At 41.7% G+C, this 25423-nt stretch overlaps 1 protein-coding gene across 2 annotated transcripts; it reads left to right on the plus strand.

Moving 5' to 3' along the window:
- Nucleotides 1-698: 698 nt before the first annotated feature.
- Lactb (lactamase beta) lies at nt 699-22122 on the plus strand. 2 transcript variants are annotated; one of them, XM_052187952.1, is made up of 6 exons: nt 699-1098; nt 1370-1436; nt 4974-5164; nt 5402-5753; nt 9030-9195; nt 19884-22122. In XM_052187952.1, exons 1-6 carry the CDS (start codon nt 748-750, stop codon nt 20407-20409), a joined length of 1653 nt encoding a protein of 550 aa, XP_052043912.1. In that variant the 5' UTR covers nt 699-747; the 3' UTR covers nt 20410-22122. The 2 variants fall into 2 exon arrangements, with proteins under 2 accessions (XP_052043912.1, XP_052043913.1); XM_052187953.1 differs by lacking the exon at nt 9030-9195 and having other exon boundaries at nt 19884-19990.
- The last annotated feature ends 3301 nt before the right edge of the window (nt 22123-25423 follow it).

A 25423-nucleotide genomic window follows, 5' to 3' on the forward strand; every position in this document is an offset into this window, starting at 1 on the left:
TGTGAAGGTCCCAGACTATGTTGGAAAAAAGCACATCTTTAATTGTGCTTCTAACTTTGGATTGAGCCTGGGTTTCTCAATCAAACCCAGATCTTGCCTCTTACAGGTAGGCGCCAGGCCCACTTGGCATTTTCACCCAGATACTGGGGATTTGTCCTTGTGTTTGCAGGGCAAGTGTTTTAACCACTGTGCATCTCAGTCATACAAAGGGGAGAGTGTTGTTAAGATGCGGATGCACATAAGGTGGCAAGAGGGTGTTACTGTGACAGGAGACTTAAGGATATCATGTGTGTTGAAAGAGAAGAAGCAAGGAAAAGGAGAGAGAGGAGGAGGAGAAAAGGAAAAGAGAGGCTTGAGGGGCAGAGAGAAACTAAAGTGGGAAGGAGAGAGGAGAGAAACAGAACTAGAGGGAAAGAGAAAAGAAGATAGAGGGAGGAATGTGGGAGGCGAAAGAAAAACAAGAGAGAGAGTTTAGAGATAAAGGAAGAGAAGAGAGCGGAGAAGGGAGTAAGACATGTAAAAGTGGGAAGGAAAAGAAAGCAAGAAAAGGAGGGGCGGAACCAATAAGGGCTAGCAGTCAGAAGGCTAGAAAGGAGGCGAGGACCAGGCGCTCGATGAGCTCGTCGCTCACCTGTCCGGCCTTGACTGAGCGGGATTGTAAAGTCCCGCCCCATCCCCGCCCCTCGTCCCGCCCTCCGCCGGCCAAGCCAGCACAAGCGAGGAGGCAGCTGGCTCTGCGGAGGCAAGATGTACCGGCTCCTGTCAAACGTGACAGCTCGGGCTGCGACCACCGCAGGCCCAGCCTGGGGCGGAGGGCGGCGCGGGGCGCACAGGCGACCCGGCCTGCCTGTTCTGGGCCTTGGTTGGGCCGGCGGCCTGGGGCTCGGGCTGGGGCTGGCGCTCGGCGCAAAGCTGGTGGTCGGGCTGCGGGGCGCCGTCCCCGTTCAGTCCCCCGCAGACCCCGAGGCGTCCGGAGTTACTGAGCTGCCGCATGAGCAGGCCCCGGGCCCGGGGATCCCGCATACGCCTGTGCCGCCCGCCGCCAGGGGCTTCTCCAGAGCCATCGAGAGCAGCCGTGATCTGCTGCACAGGATCAAGGTGCGGGCCCAGTGGACGTCAGGGCGGCGGCTTCCGAGAAAGACTTTCTGTTTTTCTGACTGCCTAGCCTCGGGCTGCTCAAGTAGCAGCTGAGGTCACCAGCCTAGGTCACCAGCCGCGGAGGGGCCCGCCCCTTCCCCTTTTGAGAGCAAGTGCTGCGCACCTCGATGGGATCGGAGCAGAATCCTTACTCTCCTGGTGGGCGGGGCCGCAGAGTGGGCGGACTCAGTTCCACTTTTGAACCACTATGGTCTTTCTTCTTTTTTCTTAGGATGAGGTTGGTGCCCCTGGCATAGTGGTTGGAGTTTCTGTAGATGGTAAAGAAGTCTGGTCAGAAGGTGAGTTAAGCAAGTGGCTCATTTTGTTACTGGTGAAATAAAATACTGATATTTTACAGGTTGGGGTTGCAAAAAGTGGCACATTTGAGGAGACAATGTATCACTAGAATAATCAGGCTGTTTTATTTTTCACTGAAAAGTTTAAAATGTAACAAACTTGGCTAGGAGTATAGCTCAGTGGATGCTCACTTGCTTAACCTTCATGTGTGAGGGCAAAAGAAAGTAAATGACTGGGCTGGAGAGATGGCTCAGAGGTTAAGAGCACTGGCTGCACGTCCAGAGGTCCTGAGTTCAATTATCCGCAACCACATGGTGGATCCCATCTGTGATGGGATCTGATACCCTATTCTGGTGTTCTGAAGACAGCTACAATGTACTCATATACGTAAAATAAATAAATCTTTAAAAAGGAGAAAGTAAATAATTAAATTGTGTGACTCAAGTACATGGATGTGTTCAAAATACTTTGTTTCTTCTCCCAGTTTACTCTTAAGAGTTGATCTGAAAATGGAACGTAGAACAATCCATTAATTATCACTATCACATACTAGATAACCCTTATTAGTAACTAAAACGTTAGTTTCTGCACATTTTTACTCTTTTTGTTTTATTTTGGTTTTTTGAGACAGGGTTTCTCTGTGTAGACCTGGCTGTCCTAGAACTCACTCTGTAGACCTTGAACTCAGAGATTCACCTGCCTCTGCCTCCCAAGTGCTGGGATTCATATTTTTATTCTTTATTCCAGTAATTTCTTTATTCCCCACTTCTGTCAAAAGCACTTTACGATGTATTAGGAATACATATATCCCTAGTCCTTAATGAGTTATAATCTATTATTATATTTAACAGACAAAAGTGTTAACTGTTTTGTTTGTTTTAACAGTAAAAAGCTTGAAGTGGTTTGGGATGTAGCTTAATTGGTGCTTGTTCTTGGGTACAAGTTCTGTATATAATCCTTTGCACCACGTAAATCAAAGTGGTCTGGATCTGTGATCTCATTCCTCAGGAGGTAGAAGCTGGAGGAGGATCAGGAGTTCAAGGTCACATAATGTGTTTGAGGCTAGCCTGAGCGTGTAGAGACCTGATATCCAAACCTCCCCTAAAGTTAGAAGCTTTCAAAGAGCCATTTCTGTTTCTTTTATGGTAAGTTTATCAAAGCACTATTTCATAACATAACTTCTCCATTATAAACAAATTGCTCCAGTTCATCACCTGTGTTTTATTTGTTTGTTTGTTTGTTTATCTATTTATTTTGTTTTTCAAGACCGGGCTTCTCTATGTAACAGACCTGGATGTCCTGGAACTTACTTTGTAGACCAGGTTGGCCTCAAACTCATAAGAGATCTGCCTGACTCTTCCCCCTTGGTACTGGTATTGAAGACTTGAGCCACCACACCCAGCTCATTACCTAGGTTTTTAGTAAATGATATTTCAGGCACTATTTAAGGAAAGTAGTAGTTTCAGAAGATGTTGCTGGAAGTGGTAGGGTTTTAGAAAATTATACTTCACTTGAGTATATGTGCCTTCTAATCAATATAGTTTATGAAAAATTAATAAGCTGGACATAGTAGCACATGCCTATAACCCTAGCACTGAGGAGTTGAGGCAGGAAGAGCACCTTGAGTTTGAGGCCAACCTGGGGTACATATAGGAAGATCCTCATCCAAAAAGCATAACAGGGCCAGGGCTAGAGAGAGGACTCAGTGGTTAAGAACATTTGCTGCTCTTGCCAAGTATTTGGGTTTGGTTCCTACATGGTGGCTCACAACTATCTGTAACTCCAGTTCCAGAGGATCTGATACTCACTTCTAGCCTCTATGGACGTGCATATTATATGTAGGAGTGTTTTGCCTGCATGTATGCCTGTGTACCATGTGCATACTTTGTGCGCACAAAGGCCAAACTTTACAATCTGAGTTCAATCCCAGGGACCAATATGGTGCAAGTTGTCCTCTGACTTCTATAGGTACATGTAATACACACACACACACACACACACACACACACACACACGAGAGAGAGAGAGAGAGAGAGAGAGAGAGAGAGAGAGAGAGAGAGAGAGAGCGGGGAAGGATTGGGAAGAGGGAAAGAAAGAAAAAGAATAAAGAGAATAAAAAAGAATTTAATAAATGCCATCTTTCTAAGTAGAAGCTTTATACAAGTATTTTTACATTTACTATTTTATTCTTTTCATACTTTAGCTTTTTATATTACTTACATCTAATTGCATACTTTTATACTGTAAAAAAGGTGAAAACCAAACTTTTTTTTCTAGAAGAAGCTTTAAAAAAATTAGTATATTTTCCCCCCTGTGGTTGCAGCTACATTAAGCAAGTGGTTAGGGGATTTGACATATTTTTATATTCATTTTATTTGATGGCTATTTTAAAGAATTCAGTGAAGGTGCTCAAAAGCAGAAAACTACAATGTGAGGAATTATGAAGAATGGTGATGTTTACTTAAAAGAATGTAAATTACTTCAAGTGTAGAGTAGCAAGCATGGTTATACAGATCTGGCTACAATATCTGTCACCCCGCTTTTGATACCAAAGTCTATATTAGGGTTCTCAGAACTTAGAACTTATAGAATGAATCTCTATATAAAATGTGGATTTATTAGAATGATTTACAGGCTGTGGTTAGCTACTCCAGCAGTGGCTATGAATGAAGTCTGATTTCAGTACATGTTCAGTCAATGAAACTAGATGTCTCAGCTGGTCTTCATTAAATGCTAGAACCCCAAGGAAATAGGCTCTAATGGGAATGAAGGAAAGGTCTTACTAGCAAGGTGAGAGCAAGCAGGCAAAGAGCAAAAGCTTCCTTCTTCCATGTCCTTATATAGGCTTCTTGCAGAAGGTATAGCCCAGATTAGATCCGAATTGAAGATCTGGATTAGAGGTGTGTCTTCCTATCTCAAAGATCTGGATTAAAGTAGATCTTCCCACTTTACTTCAAATTAAGCAGAAATCCCTAACGAGTATGCCCTCTATTTTGCAGTTTAATTCCAGGTGTGGTCAAGTTAACAAGCAGGAATAGCCATCACAATACTTGAAATTTCAAACAGAAGTAGTACCTTGAGTTCAAGGCCAACTTGAGCTATGTAAAAAGAAGTGTCATCATCATATTGTTTCTTTTTTTAAAGATTTATTTATTTGTTATATGTAAGTACACTGTAGCTGTCTTCAGACACTCCAGAAGAGGGCATCAGATCTTGTTACAGATGGTTGTGAGCCACCATGTTGTTGCTGGGATTTGAACTCAGGACCTTTGGGAGAGCAGTTAGTGTTCTTAACCACTGAGCCATCTCTCCAGCCCCATCATCATATCGTTAAGCTAAGAAAAATTAATACTATCTGAAAATATTGGATGAAAAAAATGTTGGTTGCCAGCTAAACTCTAGTTCAGCTGTAAACGCTTACTTATCAGTATTGATAAGACTTTCAGCCCTGCTAGTCCAGTATCTTAAAAAACAATACCTAGTGTATTTTAATTGATACAATTTCAGCATCAGACTTTCTGCTTTTATTTCCTTTGAAGGTTTAGGCTACGCAGATGTGGAAAACCGAGTACCCTGCAAACCAGAAACCGTCATGAGAATCGCAAGCATCAGCAAAAGCCTGACCATGGTGGCTCTGGCTAAACTGTGGGAAGCGGGGAAGCTGGATCTGGACCTCCCTGTGCAGCACTATGTTCCTGAGTTCCCAGAGAAAGAATACGAGGGTGAAAAGGTAGTGAGTCTCAGCTCGTTTTCCCACTGGTATGTTACACTGTGTATTCCAGAATCCTATTTTAAATAGTCGATAGAATCCTTTGGCTTGTTTTTGTTTCATAGATTTCTTATTCGATCTATATGATAATCTGTTGGCTACTTTTCTGTGAGCCTTCCTTCCAAGGCTGTTGTTGGCTTGTTTGCTACAGTTTACCACTGTCCATGAAGTTTTGTGGTTTTTGTTTTTTGTTGTTAGGTTTCTGTTACAACAAGATTACTAATTTCCCACTTAAGTGGAATTCGTCATTATGAAAAGGATATGAAGAAAGTGAAAGAAGAGAAAGCTTATAAAGCCCTGAAAATGATGAAAGGGATACCGCCGTCTGACCAAGAGAAAGAATTGAAGGAAAAGGGAGGCAAAAGTCACGAAAAGAGCGACTCGCCGAAAGCCAAAGGCGAGCAGGACAGTGAAGCCAGATGCCGCGGCGGAAAGCCAGGCAAGAAAAGGAATGATTTTGAACAAGGCGAATTATATTTGAAAGAAAAGTTTGAAAATTCAATCGAATCACTAAGATTATTTAAAAATGATCCTTTATTCTTTAAACCTGGTGAGTCCTGACTCCCTCTCCTAACAAAGCTGCTATTGTTGACGTTTCTTTTTTCAGAAAGGTCAAGACCTTGCTTGCCATCTGATGGCTTTCAATAAGGTTAATGATTGTAATGTGCCAGTATAGTGTCTGCATTGTGGTGCCTGTGTGTGTGTGTGTGTGTGCGCGCGCGTGCATGCATGCATGTGCAAGTATCTGAGTTTGCATGTGTGCAAGCATTCATGCATGCATATTACACATGTGTGTATGCCCATGCCTGTGGAGACCAGAAGATAATCTCAGATATCCTCAGGAAGAGTTCTCATTTTTTTTAATATTTATTTATTTATTATATATATATGAATAGACTGTATCTGTCTTCAGCCACTCCAGATTAAGGCATCAGATCTCATACGGATGGTTGTGAGCCACCATGTGGTTGCTGGGATTTGAACTTAGGACCTTCGGAAGAGCAGTTGGTGCTCTTAACTGCTGAGCCATCTCTCCAGCCCGTTTTTGTTTTTTTTTTAAACATTTTATTTATTTGTTGTGATGTGTGCAGAAGTCAGAGGTCAACTTCCAGTCAGTTCTCCTTCCACCATATGGGTCCCAAGGACTGAATTCAGGGGTTGGCAGCAAGCACCTTTACCTGTTGAGCCATCTTGGCTCCCTAGAGCTAGGATTGCAAGTGTCATCACCCTGACTTTTTTATGAGGGCTCTGGGAATTGAACCCTGGTCCTCCTGCTTGCTCTACAGGTGCTTTCCCAACTGAGCTATCTCCCCTAACAGCCAGGCAGATAGCTGCTTAGCTTTAGTGCCACGGAAGGCCTTCCCATCATAGAGATGCTCAGCATAGAGATATACATGGGAACTGTGGAGAGTGTTGGCATAATAGCTCTCTAAACTCCACTTGGGCGCAAGAGGAGAGGCAAAGGTGCTGCTGTGGCATTTGTACGTGGTCAGCATGTGGAGGGCTCAGTAGCCTGTTTGTACCTTTGTCCCTTAAGAAGCTAGTGTTAGAAAGAACACACATGGTATGCATTTACTGATAAGCAGATATTAGCCCAGAAGCTTGGAATACCCAAGACACAATTCACATATCAAATGATGCCCAAGAAGAAGGAAGGAGAGACCCCTGGTCCTGGAAAGGCTCAGTGCAGCAGTGTAGGGGATACTAGGACAGGGAAGCAGGGAGGGGGTGATTGGGGAACAGGGGGAGGGGAGAGGGCTTATGGGACTTTCGAGGAGTGGGGATTCAGGAAAGGGGAAATCATTTGAAATGTAAATAAAGAATATATAGAATAAAAAAATAAAATAAAAAAGAAGCTAGTGTTAGTTAGTCAACTTACCTTCCTCCAAATGCTAGTCTATAAAATACTGCTTTTTCTTTGAGACAGTTGTTCACTGTGTAGTCCAACTTGCCTCACCTGGGAATCCTCCTGTCTCAGTCTCCCAAGTTCTAGAATTACAGGTGTGTAGCACCATGCTTGGCTTTAGCCTTCTGTTCATCTTTATGCGCTTTTTTTTTTCTTAAATTTACCTTAAATTGGTGTACTATTTTCATTTTGAAATCCATCTTCAGGACAGGAGAGATGGCTGCACAGTTAGGAGCAAGCATGACTGCCCTTGAGAGGTCTGACCTCAGTGTCCAGCGCCCATGTCTGACAGCTCACAGCTATCCAAACCTCTAGCTCCCCCTGAGACTCTCGTCAGACCTGGGAGGTCAAGTCACCGCAAGATGCACGCCCTTCCTCCATACACATAACTTAAAAAGTATATATGTAAATAAAAGACATGGTTGTGAATCAACATTGTTATATAGATATAACTAAAAAGACCAATGAAGATATAATTATGGATTTTGTATTTAAAACTAAAGTTTTCGCCTGGAGAGATGGCTCAGTGGTTAAGAACATTGACTGCTCTTCCGAAGGTTCTGAGTTCAAATCCCAGCAACCACATGGTGGCTCACAACCATCCAGAAAGAGATCTGACGCCCTCTTCTGGTGTGTCTGAAGACAGCTACAGCATACTTAGATATAATAAATAAATCTTTGAAAAAAATTAAAAATAGATAAATAAATGAAACTAAATTTTCTACCCATTTTTAGTATAGATCATAAAATCTTAAAAACTCAAACCGTAAGTGATATATATATATATATTTGAACAAAGTTTTATACTACATACATTTTATTACAATAACTAATAGCTGGCAGCCTAGCTGGGTAGAGTGGCGCACAGCTCTGCTCCCAGCATGCAGGAGGCAGAGGCAGGAAGATTGCTGAGTCAAGGCCAGCCTGGTCTACAGAGTGAGTTCCAGCCCGGCCAGGGCGACACAGAGAAACCAAGATAGATGGATGGGTGGACGGACAGATGGACAGACAGACAGGTAGATCAGTAAATAGTACTCATGTGACTAGTTATGTCTTGAACAGTGGGGTGTATTGAGGAGAACATGACATTTGATCAAGGGCCAACTGTGTGTTGCTGTATAGATGGCCATTAAAGCTTTCATCAGGGCAAACCTGAATTCAAGGGCAGCCTGTGACTCGGGCCACGCTCTTGGCATTCACAGCTTCTGGGCAATCAGTAGTCAGAAGGAAGATGCCTTTAGGTGGATTTTTTGGAGAAGTAGCTCTGAGCTCTAATGGTCTCTAAGTAAGGCCTGGCACCCCAGTGAGCCAGCAGCTCTGCTCTGCCCTCTCAGCCTTCCAAACTGTGAAGGAGTGCTCTGTCTTCATCCATAGAAAGGAACCAAAGAGTCTCTGTCTCTCTTTGCACATGCCATTGCTCTTCTCTTCCAGGAACTCCAAGTTTTAGCTTTTGCTGTGCTTGCCATAGCCTGTCTGGGGTTCACTCCCAGCACTTCCCACCCCTACCCTGCACCCCCACAAAGAGACAATTGAGAAGTCAAATTTACTTTTCTCTACTGTTCTGTTTTTATTGCCAATTTGAAGGGTTTGTTTTGTTTTGAGGTGGTATATATTTGCTTACTTCATGTTCAGATAAAAGAGCAGATTCAGACAAGGATTCTGACAAGTTTGCAGTCCCCGTGTTGATCGCTGTTACTCTTGTTTCCTGAGCTACCTGATATTTGGGGAGCAGAACTAAGCCTGGGCATTAATTACAAAGCTAACTGGGGTGTCAGCATATCACCCCTAACCTGTACTTAGATGTTAAAGTAAAATATTACAGCTCTAAAAGTATGACTGCTCAGTGGAAATATATATCACATATGTTTGAATAATAATTGAGCATTTTCTCCCCCTTTCCCCGTATGATGATATCTCAAGGTAGTCAGTTTTTGTATTCAACGTTTGGCTATACTCTGCTGGCAGCCATAGTAGAAAGAGCTTCAGGACATAAATATTTGGACTATATGCAGAAAATTTTCCATGACTTGGACATGCTGACAACTGTCCAGGAAGAAAGCGAGCCACTGATTTACAACAGAGCAAGGTAAACAGACATCTGCCGTGTCCGGCTGTGTTACGTCTTAATGTTGTGCTGTCAGTTCAAAAGTCAGATTGTCCTTGTTTTCGTTCCAGCGTCAGCTTGCCACATGTTTGGGAACTTTTCTATATGTCTGGTTGTTATGAGTAAAATGAAAGAAAGAAGTATGTTTGTAGGGTCTCACACGGGTAATCCCAGCAGCCTCAGGAGGATGAGGTACAGGGATTACTGTGAGTTCAAAACCAGTCTAGGCTTCACAGTGAGTGCCAAGCTAGAATGAGACCATCACAGAGGGGGAGGGGCACAAGAACAAGAAAGAAAGAAGCAGTCATGCTTCAAGCTCCTGAGTAATTAAGCCAGAATGCTGCCTATCATGTATGTAGACAATTTGGTTTTTAAATATTTTCTCTTATTTTTAATGTTGTATTTACCTCTTATTTTTTTCAGCACTTCAAGTTTATTTTGAAATAATTCATACTTAGAATTCCTTGCAATAGTGTAAAGAATTCACATAGACCTGCTATCCAGATTCCCCAAGTGTTATGCCATATTTATATTATCTTGTATGTTGGTGTTTCCTGAACCATTTGGAAATAAGCTGAAAACATGGTATTCATTACACATAAATGCTTAAATGTGCATCTTCTAAAAGTGAGGATATTCATGCAGGGATTTAATCAAATACACACTTTATTCCACTTTTTCCATTTGTTCTAATAATGTCCTTTGTAGCATCTCCTCACACATGCACATATGCACATGCACATAGTGTCTGGTCAAGGACTGGTCCAGTAGTCCACATCTCATTGATTTGTTCTGGGTCTCAGAAGTTGCATGCTGTAAACTTGTTCAATTATTGGTAACAGTATTTTAGTGCTTTGTTAAAGTGGTACCAGGTTTCTCTTTCTTCTTTTTTTAAGATTCATTTTATTTTATTTATGTGTGTCTGTCTGTAGGTATGTGTATGAGTGTGCAGTTGATTAGGATGCCAGTATCTGTGCATTGAATCCCTGGAGTTGTGAGCTGCAAATGGGTACTTGCAGCTGAACCCAGGTTCTCTGGAAGAGCAACCAGTGCTCTAACTGCTGAGCTGTCTTTCCAGACCCTCTCTGCTTTTTATATTTGTTGGCTGGAATTCTATTAGAATAAAGCTCTACACAGAGAGACCCTGTCTCAAAAACCGAAGAAGAAGAAGAAGAAGAAGAAGAAGAAGAAGAAGAAGAAGAAGAAGAAGAAGAAGAAGAAGAAAGCTATTTTCCTCTCTTATTATCTATATGTTTATTCATACTAGCATGCATTTGTAGGTTACTTTGATCAATGAGTCATAATCTTCCATTATATGGGAAATGGTTATTAGGTTGTATATATGTTAACTATGTATTAAGGATTATTAGTTATAGTGTGTGTGTGTGTGCGTGCGCCTGCATGCATTTATATGAAATGCATGTATGTGTGCTCATGGAGGTTAGAGGACCGTGTCAGATCCCCTGGAGTTACCTGCAGTTGTGAGCCTCCTAATTTGGGTGCTGGGAACTGAACTCAAGTCTTCTGCAAGAGCAGTAAAGGCTCTTACTGCTAAGTCATCTCTCTAGCCCAATATGTATGTATTTTTATTTTTGAATTTTTGAGACAACTTTTATTATGTAGTCTAGACTGGCCATGAACTCAAAATCCCCCTACCTCAATCTCCTGAGAGCTGGGATCAGAAGCTCACAATACTGTGCCTAGTGCTTATTTTTAATCAGGGTTTTAGAGTTGATATTCTATATGTTAATAGTGAACATTAATATATTCATGTTTGTATGTTCATTGGCCTAGAATGGGAAACATGCTCCTTCCTATGGGTTCTGTTTTTAGAAATTGGTGAAAGATATTTGGTGAAGTATGACCATCTAAAATTTTTAATCATAATCTTTTGCTAGTAAATTTATAAAGGGGATTTTGGCAGAGAATTTAGAGGCTGGAAAATAATCTGAGTTTTCCAGTTCTTATTTCTGTTTTATTAATTAATATATGATTTAATAGAAACATAGTGCATTGAACACATCAACCATTCATTTTTCCTTGCCTCTCTCCAGTAATGCATGCTTAGAAGGACATTCGTTGGCACTTTCAGAGGAAGAAGATGAAATGGTGGTATTTGGGGGATTTTAAGCTTTATTTTCCCATTTCCACAGTAGTTTTGTTCAATCTTACATTGCTTTGGCTAAATTATTATTTTTAAATTGACATTTTTTTGTTTTAAAAAATTTATTATTTATTTATTATACGCAAGTACACTGTAGCTGTCTTCAGACACCCCAGAAGAGGCCATCAGATCTCATTATGGACGGTTGTGAGCCACCATGTGGGTGCTGGGATTTGAACTCTAGACCTTTGGAAGAGCAGTCAGTGAATCAGTCTATGGCTTAAAAGAAGAAATTAGGTTAGCAGCAAGCAATGAATTTTAGTTTTTAAAAAAGGCCTGTAGTTCTTGAGCACTTGAGATTCTCAGTGTTTTTGTTTTTTGGGTTTTTTTTGGGTTTATTTGTTGTTGTTGTTGTTGTTTTGTTTTTTTTTTTCAAGACAGGGTTTCTCTGTGTAGCCCTGGCTGTCCTGGAACTCACTCTGTAGACCAGGCTGGATTCAAACCCAGAAATCCCCCTGCCTCTGCCTCCCAAGTGCTGGGATTACAGGCGTGCGCCACCATGCCGGCGCACTCAGTGTTTGAGATGACGTCTCCTGAGTATTTCTGTTTCTGTAGGTCTAGCATCATACTCTACTGAAAAACAAGAAAAGGGACAAATGTAAATGCCAGTATTTGCCGGTTGAATCTAAAGAAAGATTATCTAGTACCATCAGCAGACTGTGGACTGTGTGTGTGTGTGTGTGTGTGCGCGTGTGTGCGCGCGTGTGTGCGCGCGTGTGTGCGCGCGCGTGCATGTAAGCCCATGAGTGTATGCAGAAACCAGGGAGTCAAGTATTTTCCTTTCTCTCTCTTTCTTACTCCCTTGAGATAGGATATCGTACTAAACTTTGTCTAGACTTCTAGCAAGATCCTATTTTTCTCCAGCCCCCAGTATACACAGGCACATGTGTAAATCAGTGTTTACATGTATACTGATTCTAATCTCATGCTTGCACAGACCTATCCCCTGACCTATACACCCTGACCTATCTCCCTAACCCAAGCCTGTTTCTAATCTGAATATTAAGGGTCTCTGATTATATAGATTATAGATTATCTATTATTTGCTATTTCATAACTTGCAAAAAATCAAAATGCTGAGTTAGTTTCATGTTAGCTCTCACCCTTTTCATAGCTACAATGAATTTCCATCTTCTGGAAGGGTCCTAACACTTCAGAGGTAAAAGATTTGCTTTTTTTTTTTTTTTCAATTTTTTTTTATTCGATATAATTTATTTACATTTCAAGTGATTTCCCCTTTTCTAGCTCCCCCCCCCACTCTCCGAAAGTCCCATAAGCCCCCTTCTCTTCCCCTGTCCTCCCTCCCACCCCTTCCCACTTCCCCGTTCTGGTTTTGCCGAATACTGTTTCACTGAGTCTTTCCAGAACCAGGGACCACTCCTCCTTTCTTCTTGTATCTCATTTGATGTGTGGATTATGTTTTGGGTATTCCAGTTTTCTAGGTTAATAACCACTTATTAGTGAGTGCATACCATGATTCACCTTTTGAGTCTGGGTTACCTCACTTAGTATGATGTTCTCTAGCTCCATCCATTTGCCTAAGAATTTCATGAATTCATTGTTTCTAATGGCTGAATAGTACTCCATTGTGTAGATATACCACATTTTTTGCATCCACTCTTCTGTTGAGGGATACCTGGGTTCTTTCCAGCATCTGGCAATTATAAATAGGGCTGCTATGAACATAGTAGAGCATGTATCCTTATTACATGGTGGGGAATCCTCTGGGTATATGCCCAGGAGTGGTATAGCAGGATCTTCTGGAAGTGAGGTGCCCAGTTTTCGGAGGAACCGCCAGACTGATTTCCAGAGTGGTTGTACCAATTTGCAACCCCACCAGCAGTGGAGGAGTGTTCCTCTTTCACCACACCCTCTCCAACACCTGCTGTCTCCTGAATTTTTAATCTTAGCCATTCTGACTGGTGTAAGATGAAATCTTAGGGTTGTTTTGATTTGCATTTCCCTAATGACTAATGAAGTTGAGCATTTTTTAAGATGCTTCTCCGCCATCCGAAGTTCTTCGGGTGAGAATTCTTTGTTTAACTCTGTACCCCATTTTTTAATAGGGTTGTTCGGTTTTCTGGAGTCTAACTTCTTGAGTTCTTTATATATATTGGATATTAGCCCTCTATCTGATGTAGGATTGGTGAAGATCTTTTCCCAATTTGTTGGTTGCCGATCTGTCCTCTTGATGGTGTCCTTTGCCTTACAGAAACTCTGTAACCTTATGAGGTCCCAATTGTTAATTCTTGCTCTTAGAGCATACACTATTGGTGTTCTGTTCAGAAACTTTCTCCCTGTACCGATGTCCTCAAGGGTCTTCCCCAGTTTCTTTTCTATTCGCTTCAGAGTGTCTGGCTTTATGTGGAGGTCCTTGATCCATTTGGATTTGAGCTTAGTACAAGGAGACAAGGATGGATCAATTCGCATTTTTCTGCATGCTGACCTCCAGTTGAACCAGCACCATTTGTTGAAAAGGCTATCTTTTTTCCATTGGATGTTTTCAGCCTCTTTGTCGAGGATCAAGTGGCTTCAGGACAGCTAGAGCTATATAGTGAGATACTGTTTCCAAAACAAAGAAACTAACAACAACAACAAAATCCCCACAAAAATATGTACCCAGAAAAACTTCTAAGTAAAATTTAGTAACCACATTTTCTTCCTATTAATTTTCTGTACTATTCTGTATAACACAAGATGCTCACAGCTTGTTAATATACTGATCTGTTGACATAATCACACTTGTTATAATAGTATTTATTACAATATCCTGATCAATGTTCCTTAGGGTTGTTGAATGAATCTGTATCTCCTTTGTCATTTTTCCTTGTATGATGTGTGTGTTTAACATGTCACCATGAGGTGGAGCATGGTGAGACACAGCTGTACCTGGTAAGACTGAAGCCAGAGGATGAGATAGAGGCCAGCCTCAGATGTAGAACAGGTTGTAGGCCAGCCTAGGCTATGTAATAAGACCCCCATCAAACTGAAAAACTAGTGACACCTGAGGCCCATCACCTGTTTAAAGTATTTCTCTCAGTATCCTACACTTCAAAATACTAAATGTTTTAGTCAGAACTATAGCCCAAGGCCAAAGGTTTCTGTAAGGAATGGAGAGGTGAGATTCATGCTTAGCCAATTTCATTATTGTATTGAATAAAACTGAGGCTTTCCCTGATTCCCAAACAGGAACAGGGCTCCTGTATAAGTACTATACAGTGTTGGTTCTGTAAAGCAACATGCACTCTACCTAGACAGGAAATGAGGTAAGTATAAGCTGACACCCACAAGAGCAGAGGGAGTAGTTTGACTTCTGAAAGGAACTCAGTTTGTTGGTGTGGAGTCCTTAGTCAGTCCATTGGTTTATTGGGTCTTGTTAGTGTTTTCTGTTGGCATGCTACTCTAATTCCTAAACTGATTGTTCATAAACAAATGAAATGAGTCTCTGGGCTGTTATATTTTGGTACCATGGGTATGACTTTACCTTCTGCTTGTCTCCTGGTGTTTTTTAGAACTGAGTATTGTTGTTTTAAGCTCTTTCATGTTTAGCTGACAGGCTAGCAGCCTCAACTTAAATATAGGGCTTGGGGTTTATTTACTTATTTTTAAAGATTTATGTATGTAAGTACTTGTCGCTGTCTTCAGACACACCGGAAGATTATAGATGGCTGTGAGCCAGCCACCATGTTGTTGCTCGGAATTGAACTCAGGACCTCTGGAAGAGCAGTCAGTCAGTAGCCTTAACTGTTGAGCCATTTCTCCAGCCCCTTGGTTTTATTTTTGTTTTTCAGTTTTTCAGTGAGTTCTTATTAGTAGTCACATCATGATTCAGAGTTCCTCTTCACTACTCAGATACAATGGCAGGGGAGAGGAGGGGCAGGGGAAGCCAGGATGTGGCATGGGCTCAGACAGCACCCTTCTCTGGCTGTTGCTATCTTTATAGCAGGGGAAGTCCAGGCAGTTCTGCCAGTGTTTTCTGATCTGGTTCTGGCTTGGGAAGGGACTGTCAAGAGGGGCAGTCTTGTAGTTTTGATTTCCTTTTTCTGTCCTCAGCCTTGGTGCTGACTCCTAAAGCCACCTGTAGGAGCTCAGGGCCACCTCTAGCAAAGACCATGGCAGATGCGATGCTTCACTTGCAGTGTTAAGTGAGGCTGCTTTCTGTAGTTGCATTCTTTGCTGCACAAGGTTGTGTTTTTCGGAACTGGGGATGGAGCCCAGAGTCTCACCCATGCTAGGGAAGAGCTTTGCTGTGGAGCTATGCCCCAGCTGCTTAGGATATGCCTTAAATTTTAGCTTGCTTCTAAGCCTCTCATACCAATAAAAATTGAATACATAAGTGCTTTGAAAAACATTAAGAGGTATTTTTAAATGAAATATTTCTAATTTCTAACTTTGTAAATGTTAATACATCTACAAAGATGTATAATGCTGCTCCTTTGTAAAATTCTAAGAAGAGGAGGCTGTTTGTCATCCGCATCACTCCTTCAGCTATCCAGTTACAGCACAGGACCAGCCTCCTTCTCAAGGAGTTGTGTGTTCCATTTTTTTTGTTTTGTTTTGGTTTTGGTTTTGGTTTTGGATTTGGTTTGGTTTGGTTTTTTGAGACAGGGTTTCTCTGTGTAGCTCCAGCTGTCCTGGAACTCACTCTGTAGACCAGGCTGGCCTCAAACTCAGAAATCTGCCTGCCTCTGCCTCCCAAGTGCTGGGATTAAAGGCATGCGCCACCACCAGGCTGCTTTCCTGTTAAAAGGAAGTTACACATAACTGATTGTTCATGAAAAATATTAGTAATTCAGGTTTTAAGCTTGGAGTTTCCTCTTAACAGATAAATACCTTAATCAGAAAATGTACTTCTTTTTAATGTTTTCCATTATGTAACTCCCTTTAGATGTATTGATATTTTTACTTGATTAGCTGGCACCGTGAGAATGATCAGAGTTGAGGTAGAAGCTGTTATAGGAGAGCTACGGGAATGGGAGGCAAAAGGCAGGGCAGAAGTTGACCAAATAGTGTTCATGACGTTAGCATTAGATATGAGAAGACGTGTATTAAGATCCTCTGTTGCTGGGCATGATCGTGCATGCCTGCGATCCCCATACTCAGGAGGCGAAGGCAGGATAATTGCTGTTAGTTTGAGGCTGCTCTGTGCTAGATAGTGAGTTCAAAGCCAGCCTGCAATACATAGAAAAATACTGCCTAAAGAATCTTGTGCAGACTTAAGATTATTTTTATTTTATGTGTGTGTTTTGCTCAAGTCTGTGTCTTTGCACTCTGTGCATCCCTGGTGCTCAGGGACATCAGAAGAGCTCCTGAGACCAGAGCTATGAACAATTGCAGCCTTGTGGCTCCAGCACTGACCTGCCATGGGTGCCGAGCATCAAGCCCAGGTCCTCTGCAGGAGCAGGGAGCGCTCTTCATTAGCTGAGCCATCTCTTCCCCCCCCCCCCCCCCCCCCCGTTGTGGTCACCTCTTTCCTAACAGCTAATTCTACTTCATCCAGTTATGAGCTTGGCTTTTAGTGGATATTGTATGTTGTGTTTTATAAAAAGAAAAGGAAGCCAGGGATATGTTTGATAGAGTGAGGTATGGTGAGGTGGAAGGGTTGCCTCCGCCGGCCCATGCTGAGGCCTTCCTTTCCCCTGAGGGACCAGCCATATGGTAGATACAGTATGGAATCGAGTTCATTTAGGGCATGGGGAGGAGAGTTGAGGAGTGGGGGAGAGACAGAGGGGGACATGAACACGTGGAGAGAGAGGGCAAGGGGAATGAGGAGAGACGGGACAAAGGGGGTAAAAGACTAAGAAACTAAGAGAGTGAGGAGGGGGAACAGCAGCCCCTTTTATACAGGCATCCCTGGCTATTGCCAGGCATCTGTGGGGTGGAGCCTAGAAGGAATGCTAACATTGTAGAATCATGAAAGAAAAAATTTGGAGTGATTTTTCAAACTGCTTGCTCCTCTGCATGGCCTCAGCCATGCTTGTACAGCACTGTTTGGCTTTCTGACATCCTTCTGGCTGGTCAGGCCATAACCTGTCTCTCAAAAGGCCTTGCAAAACCAGCAGGACTGGCATCCTCTGGAGGCTTGTTACAAATGAGGGGTTTGGACCCTCTCCCAAGACCTAGTGAAACAAAACCTCATCGTAAAAGAAATTTCCAAGGGCTGTGCCTCAGCTAGTTGTAATTGTTTAGCAAGTACTGATGGGATAGTTGATGGTCTGACAGGATACGGATGTTCCATGTATCACGGTACACTGCTGGCTGTGTTACAGGCCATGGAAGGAAGTGCGAATTTTATTCCCATTGCTGTGGTAAACACTGGAGGTTTGGGATGAGTCAAAGGCAGGGAAGACATAATCTGTGCTTTTAACTGGGCTGTGGATTTCCAGGAGAGAAAATAATGGGAAGTGTAGCCAGTAGAGTCAAGTTTTAGGGACAAAACAAGGCAATCACAGATGCAGGTGTAGTCGTACATACCTGTAATCCCACTTGGCAGGCTGAGGCAGGAGGATTTTGAGTTGGAGACTAACCTGGATCATATAGTAGAACTTTGCTTCATAAACAAAACTAGCAGCCCCCCGCCCCAAACACAAAAATATGTTGACAGTAGAATTAATCTTTTTAAAAACTGGAAGGAATGTCTTAAGTAACTATAGAAAAATGGATGATCATGGTGGTGGTAGTGGTCATTTTTAGATAAGTTCAGGCTCACTTTAGATGGCCTTGATCTTCTCAGTAAAGCAAATTGTGTGGTGATTTCTTGTGAAGTTGGCTTCTTGGAGCCAACTCAGAGAGAATGTTGAAAGTGGGAGAGACAGGATACTTGTTACAGATGCACCAGGGAACGAGCAAGAGGAAAGTGTAACACCACTAAGGGCTGGGCATGTGGTTCACTGGTGGAGCACCACCTAGTAAGTGCAAGGCCCTGGGGTCCAACCCCAGCACTGAATCAACCAGTCAGTACTACCATCCTGTAGCCAGAGTATACAGTCTAGCTTTGCTGTACGGATTCCTGCTTTGCCTGGTTAACCAAGGGAAGGGGATTAAAACTGGTGTACTGGTGTGGTTAAAATAATGAGACAGTGTTCTAGTGGGACCATAGCCAGAGTGGCTGAAATAACTAATGCCAAAGTTAAAGCAGAAAAAAGCAGCCAAAATCAGAAAGAATCTAAGGACCAAGAGCTCAGGAGAGGGCAGGAGTGGGGGGGGGGTGTCAATGGAGGACAGAGATGTCCTGTGTTGGAGAGTTGGGAAGCAAGTGATGGTGATGGGGAAGTTTCCAAGCTTCAGATGTCAGGATGGGATTCAGGTTGACTACTGCTTAAGTGGACCTCCGGACAGAGCAGTAGAGGGAGGCAGTTAGCAGACTCAAAACCTACAAGCACCACTTCTGTGTGGATCATGAAAGAAAGGATCTCCATAACGAAGATCTCATCTCTCGTTCCATGATTTGTAGTTTCATTGCATTAATCTAACAGCCATGGAGCCTGCTCTAGAGAATACAGAGCCCTAGAGCTCGGGGCTTTGTCCTCAACACTCTTCTGGTATCAGAGCAGCACCTGGCTGTAAGAGATCCATCAGTAGTTGTTACCTACGAAAGCAAACTCCAGCTTTATTTATTTCCTAAGCACCCTATTTTATTTATTTATTTCCTAAGTACCCATCAGAAATACTCAGTGTTTCCTATACATAACCTGGACTCTGTATGGAAGGAATATTGACCCCAGACCACAAAGTAAGATTCTAAAGTGGAGAGACAGCATACAATGGTAGACTCTCTTGTTTTAAATCCAGCTCTGCCATTCCCAAGCCAAGTAAGCGTTTATAATAGCACTGACCTCCAATGATTCTGTCCAAACAAACGAGTTTGTATATTAATGCTTAATAAAATGACCTGACATATAATAATAACTATATAAATATTTGCTTACTGCTTTACGGCAGTAAAGGTAAGACTTGGGATTCAAACTGAACTTTGCTAAACCAAACTTTTCCCACAATCCCTAGGAAGTGCCATGTTGCATCGTCAGACATGGCATTTGTATGCTGTTTTTGTCCAAGAATTCTAGTCTTACAAGCATCAACCTTATTTTTATAGATCTTCATGTGTACACTTTTTGTTACAAAGTTCATTTGTGCCACCTGATTCAACACTAAGCCCAAGGACTAGGAATATATACCCAATATAAATATTAACCTCATGCATGGGGCAAATATGTAATATTAATCAGTGCATTGTTGTAAGTATTAAAAGTTAGATATGCAAAAAAAAAGATATACTTAGTATGGGAAAGCCATATCAATAGGAAAAGATTCTATGCTTTGGTTCATTAAGTAGATTACCTACCCAGTTTTCACTATGATTTGATTATACTGAAGGTTTATGGATAGTGTGTAGTTGTGTACAGTCAATACACCTCATTTGTATACATTCCCATTCATTGTCACATGGAAAGTCAATGACAATAGACTATTAAAATTTTAATGACTTTTTTTTATTTCCTTTTAGATTTTATGTGTACAATAAAAAGAAACGTCTTGTCAACACACCTTATGTGGATAACTCCTATAAATGGGCTGGTGGTGGATTTCTGTCCACAGTGGGTGACCTCCTGAAGTTTGGGAACGCAATGCTGTATGGCTACCAAGTTGGGCAGTTTAAGAACTCAAATGAAAATCTCTTGCCTGGGTATCTCAAGCCAGAAACGATGGTGATGATGTGGACCCCAGTCCCTAACACAGAGATGTCCTGGGATAAAGAGGGAAAATATGCAATGGCGTGGGGTGTCGTGGAGAAGAAGCAAGCGTACGGAGCCTGCAGGAAGCAGCGCCACTACGCCTCGCACACCGGAGGGGCCGTGGGCGCCAGCAGTGTCCTGCTGGTCCTTCCTGAGGAACTGGACCCAGAGACCGTAAATAAAAAGGTGCCCCCTCGAGGAATAATCGTCTCTATCATATGCAACATGCAGTCTGTGGGCCTCAATAGCACTGCTTTGAAGATCGCCCTGGAATTCGATAAAGACAGAGCTGCCTAATCCTAAATGGCAGCACAGGTCCACAGTGAGCCTTTCATTCTTTGAAATGTCGACGTTCCAAAATATATAAACATTTTAAGAATGCATTTGTAATAGAGTACAGTTAAACATGGAGAATTATGTACCTCTAATTGCTTAATTTTGTAACTGCCTTTTTATTGGACAATTAGTTCTTTACACTCAGGGAAATAGCAATTGTTTCTACTTTTTAAAATAAGTGTTTACTCTTGAAATAAAATATTCTGATAAAAGAAGGCACTTTTTTAGTTTCTAGATCTTTATTTTTACTTTCTTTACAGTCTTGCTCTGTAGCATAGGCTGACTTTGAACTTAAATCTTCCTGCTTTACTTTCCAAGTCCCTGGATTATAGACATGAACCACCAAACTTGACTAAAATATGTACTTTTTAAATGTGTAATAGAGGATGTCTCATACAACAGAAGGCTGTAAATATTGACCCTTTAATATTTAAACAATGAAAACACACTCATGAGAATCACATATGTATGAATATAAATTTGTATATTGCAGCTTAAAATAAGGCGCTAGAATTGAAGAGTACTGTAGTTGGATGGATCAGAGCACAGTCTATAAAGAGGCTGCAGACAGCATATGGTAGTTGAGAGACTAGTATGTGAGGTGTACTACAGCAGTGTCTGCACTGGGGGAAAGGCTTCCAGGATGGCCTACAGCCAGTCCTGTCAACCAGGGGCCTCTCTGGGGACTGCTTGACTATCATGTCATGATTCTGTGGGCTTCAGAGCAAGTTAAGGAGAGAGGAAGAGAGTGAGTGGGAGTACAACATAGCGAGCACAGTGCATTGTACATTACAAGCTAGCCAGAATCCACTGTATATGTTAGTGTGCACCACTGTGACCAGATACCAGTCAGAAAGAAGAGGAAAATGAAGGTTTGCCATTTCAGAGGTGCCGTCCACTGTGGCAAGGAAGGTGTGGTTACAGGAACAGTACAGAAGGAGTGGTCGTACCATCATATGTGAATTCTATTGGTCTAATAATCACAGGTCACCACAATTCACTGTAGGAGTGGACTGTACACAGGGGTGGATACTGCAAATCTTTAGGATCATCACCGCCACAGATGGCTTACTGTAGTGTCGACTTTGGGATACTTTGTTGTAACAATCACAAATGTTATATGCTGGAGATTACCTGTGTGCCAGTGGAGATGGGAAAACAGAAAGATGTCAAAGTTTTTATGTACTTTATGAAATAATTCTTCTGTATTTCTGAACCCTAAGTCGATTTTGTCACTTTCTTCTTTATAACAGCAAATCAGTGTCTGGGTTGTGTGAATTATAGACAGCACCAGTTTTTGTTAAACATATCCATCTCTTTCTGGCACATGAAAGGTAGGTATAGTCCTATGCTGTAACTCCATGCTGAGGAAAGGGACAGGCAGGTCCCTGGAGACTGCTGGCCTGTAATCTTACCACTCATAGAGTGCTGGGGTCAGTGGGTGATCTTGTCTCAAAAGATAAGGTGGAGAATAAAAGCAGGAGAACACTGGTTGACCTCTGGCCTCCATAGCACACTCACTTTCTTACCCAATTCAGTTAGAAACAGAATTGATAAAATTTCATATCTGAAGAAGGGGTCTGTCTCCAGTGACTGATCCTTATTCAGGAAGAGATACAGTCTTATTTTTGTTCTTTGTACTTAAACTGGTTACAAAGAAATTATTTAAATGTCTTTGTATGAGATCAATCTTTCGTGAATGTAAAAAAAAAAGCACAAAAGATTTACAACAAATACCCATATTTCTTTTTTGTTGTTGTTGTTTGTTTTTTGTTTTTCGTTTTTTTTTTTTTTTTTCGAGACAGGGTTTCCCTGTGTAGCCCTGGCTGTCCTGGAACTCTCTCTGTAGTTCCAGGCTGGCCTCGAACTCAGAAATCCACCTGCCTCCGCCTCCCAAGTGCTGGGATTACAGGCGTGTACCACCACTGCCCAGCTAATACCCATATTTCTAATGCTGAAAAATTTAAATGTTAACTTGCCAAATTTTCCTCACCTAAGCATGATAATGCAGAAAGAACTGAAGACTCTGACTAACACCTAAAACCCCACTGCTTTTGCCTCACAGGGACAGTCAGGGCTGGGGAGTCATTTCCATGCTTGAAACTTTCACATACGTATTACATTCTATTGCTTTCTATAACATCTATACAGATAAACATTCTCTACCTTCCTCAGAACTCAATTGTACATTACGAGTTATTGTGATCTGGTCAAGTTTCTCCAAATCCAGTTTATTGTAACTGCTGCTGTCAATTATCAAATTCTATTACATTGTTTTGCACCATCCACTATCTGTTTTGTACTTTGGTTTTTTTAAAGACAGGGTTTCTCTGTGTGGACCAGGATGTCCTCAGTCTCAGAGATCCACCTGCCTTTGCCTCTGCTGGGATTAAAGGCGTACACTACCACTTCAATGTTTTGTGGGTTGAGCCACATGACATTCCATACTTATATCAAAAAAGAAACCACTTGAATATAGAGTTTTACATAAGCCTTATATGGCAACTTTCATTTTTTAGCATCTGATTTTTTGACTACACACTAGATGGAAAATGGTAGGATTGCTTTTATTTGCTTTTACCTAATACTTTTTCATGTGTCCTTTGATCTTTTGAATTTCCTCCAAATTTTCCACATACAGTCTGCTTACTCAGACCAGGGAAAAGAAAAGCATTTAAGAATGACCAGGCACGGAGGCACACACCTTTAAAGGAGGCAGATACAAGCAGATCTCTTTGAGTTTGAGTTCTGCCTGGTCTACTTAGTGAGTCCCAAGACAACCAGGACTACAGAGACCCTGTCTCAAAAAACAACCTGCTCCCTGCCCTCCAAAAATTGATTATGGACTTGTTCACAGTATAAGACTAAGTAATTGATGGATTCTAAAGTTCTTCTAGCACATTGTTTAATAGGTGCAATTTCCTCCTGTCCTGTCACACAGTAACCAGGTGTACTTTCCTGCCCTCTCCATCACAGGGAGAGCAGTTTCTCTACCCTCCAGAAGCTGGGCTGACTTTGACCTTCTCCTGACCTGTGAAATGTGGCAGAAGTACTGTATGAGGTCCTGCTCTTAAGCTTTTAAGGGACTTCCTGCTTTCTGTCACTCACTGAGGATATTGCAAGCTTACTGAAGAACCAGGATGTCCTACACACCACCTAGCATATGTTGTGAGGCATGACTTAAACCATGCTGCACCCAACTGAGCCTCACCTCCAGCTAAAGCTGCGTAAGGGAAACTTGAGGAGAGCAGCAGAGTAGCCAACCAACTTACATAATCATGACAAGAAATAAATCACCGTTATCTTAAGCCATTAAACTTGGGGGTGGCTTGTTTTACAGCAGTCAACATTGTTTGCCAATAAGGACAGTAAGAGGAAAATATAATTTTAAAATACTTTTATTTTTAATAGAAACAATTCTTTTTAGTTAAAAATGAAAGCTCACAATTAGCAGAGAACTGCTTTTGTAAAGGCATCATGCTAAGCACTTTGTATCATTTTATCTCCAAAATTCTAAAACACAATTCTCCTTATCTTACCTTATGTCACAAACCAAATTAGTTTGCGACAATCATAGCTATTTTGACCATTATCCTATCTTCTTACACTATATATACATATATATTTTCAGTGTATATACCTATATATATCCATTAGAATATATTTATATATTCTAAAACTTTGCCAGTCCTCGCCCAGAATCATTCTTTGTGGGATAATCAGTTTAGTTTAGTAAAGTAAATCACATGAAAATATAAAACGGGCCTGGTGGTAATGGCACATGCTTTTAATCCCAGCACTGAGAAGCAGAGGCTGAGAAGTTGAAGGGCTGCCTGGTCTACAGAGTGAGTTCTAGGATAGCCAGGGCTACACTGAAAAACCCTGTCTTGAAAACAAAAACAAATGGCCTGGTAATACAGCTCAGTAATAGAGCTAACATGCCTAAAATATGCAAGGGCCTGGTCTAATTCAGCTACAAAAACAATCATAGTTTCATTAGAAAATTTGACTGTGTCAGGCATGGTGGCACTAGGAAGGCAGAGGCAGATGGATCTCTGTTGAGTTTTAGACCAGTCTGGTCTATAAAGTGAGTTCTAGGACAGCAAAGGATGTTACAGAGAAATCTTGTCTCAAAATAAATAAAAACAACAGACAGGACTGAAGTCTTCTGAGTTCTGGGTCTGCACAGCGTGGCAGCTCGTTTCTGTTGCTACAGACTAATCAGGACCAGAAATACAACCCTTAAGGAGTATTTGAAAGTAGGCTTTCAATTCAATCTTCAGGGCTTTTTTTCCTTTTCTGGAAGTACTGGGGATTGAACTAGGGCCTCCTGTGTACTGAGCAAGTGCTCTACCATTAAGAAACAGCTCCCCCAACCCCCACCGAGCCCTAATTGAGTACATAATTTTGGTACACAAGAAAACAGGATCTAATATAGAAAATGAGCCAGATGTAAAAGACATAAATTGAGAGCATCTGCCTTTCTGAGAGAAAAGTCAAAGAACAGTTAAGAATGGATCAAAACAGCTACATCATAGCTTGACAGAACTCTGCCTATGCATGTGAAAATAAAGCTGTAATATCCTAAGGTACATTTAAGTACACTCAATGCAATTAGAATGGTCTGAAAGTCAAATATTTAGGGTGTGTGCACTCTTGAAATGGGGCACAAACTAGTCAAAATACACTTTCAAATGTTTTAACTTAGATCACTTACATAGTACAACTAAATGTACAGCATACCCACATGTGCTTTAAAAAAGAAAAAAGAGGGGCTGGAGAGATGGCTCAGTGGTCAAGAGCACTGACAGAGGTCCTGAGTTCAATTCCCAGCAACCACATGGTGGCTCACAAGCATCTGTAATAAGATCTGATGCCCTTTTCTCTGAAGACAGCTACAGTGTACTCATATACATAAAATAAATAAGTCTGAGAGAGAGAGAGAGAGAGAGAGAGAGAGAGCAAGCAAAGGAGA

Source organism: Apodemus sylvaticus, chromosome 7 (assembly GCF_947179515.1).
Source record: "Apodemus sylvaticus chromosome 7, mApoSyl1.1, whole genome shotgun sequence".
NCBI lineage: Eukaryota > Metazoa > Chordata > Mammalia > Rodentia > Muridae > Apodemus > Apodemus sylvaticus.

Coding starts and splice junctions, on each gene's coding strand:
- Lactb (XM_052187952.1), top strand. CDS start 748: ATGTACCGGCTCCTGTCAAACGTGACAGCTCGGGCTGCGACCACCGCA. Junction 1,099..1,369: donor ATCTGCTGCACAGGATCAAG/GTGCGGGCCCAG, acceptor CTTTTTTCTTAG/GATGAGGTTGGTGCCCCTGG. Junction 5,754..9,029: donor TCCTTTATTCTTTAAACCTG/GTGAGTCCTGAC, acceptor TGATATCTCAAG/GTAGTCAGTTTTTGTATTCA.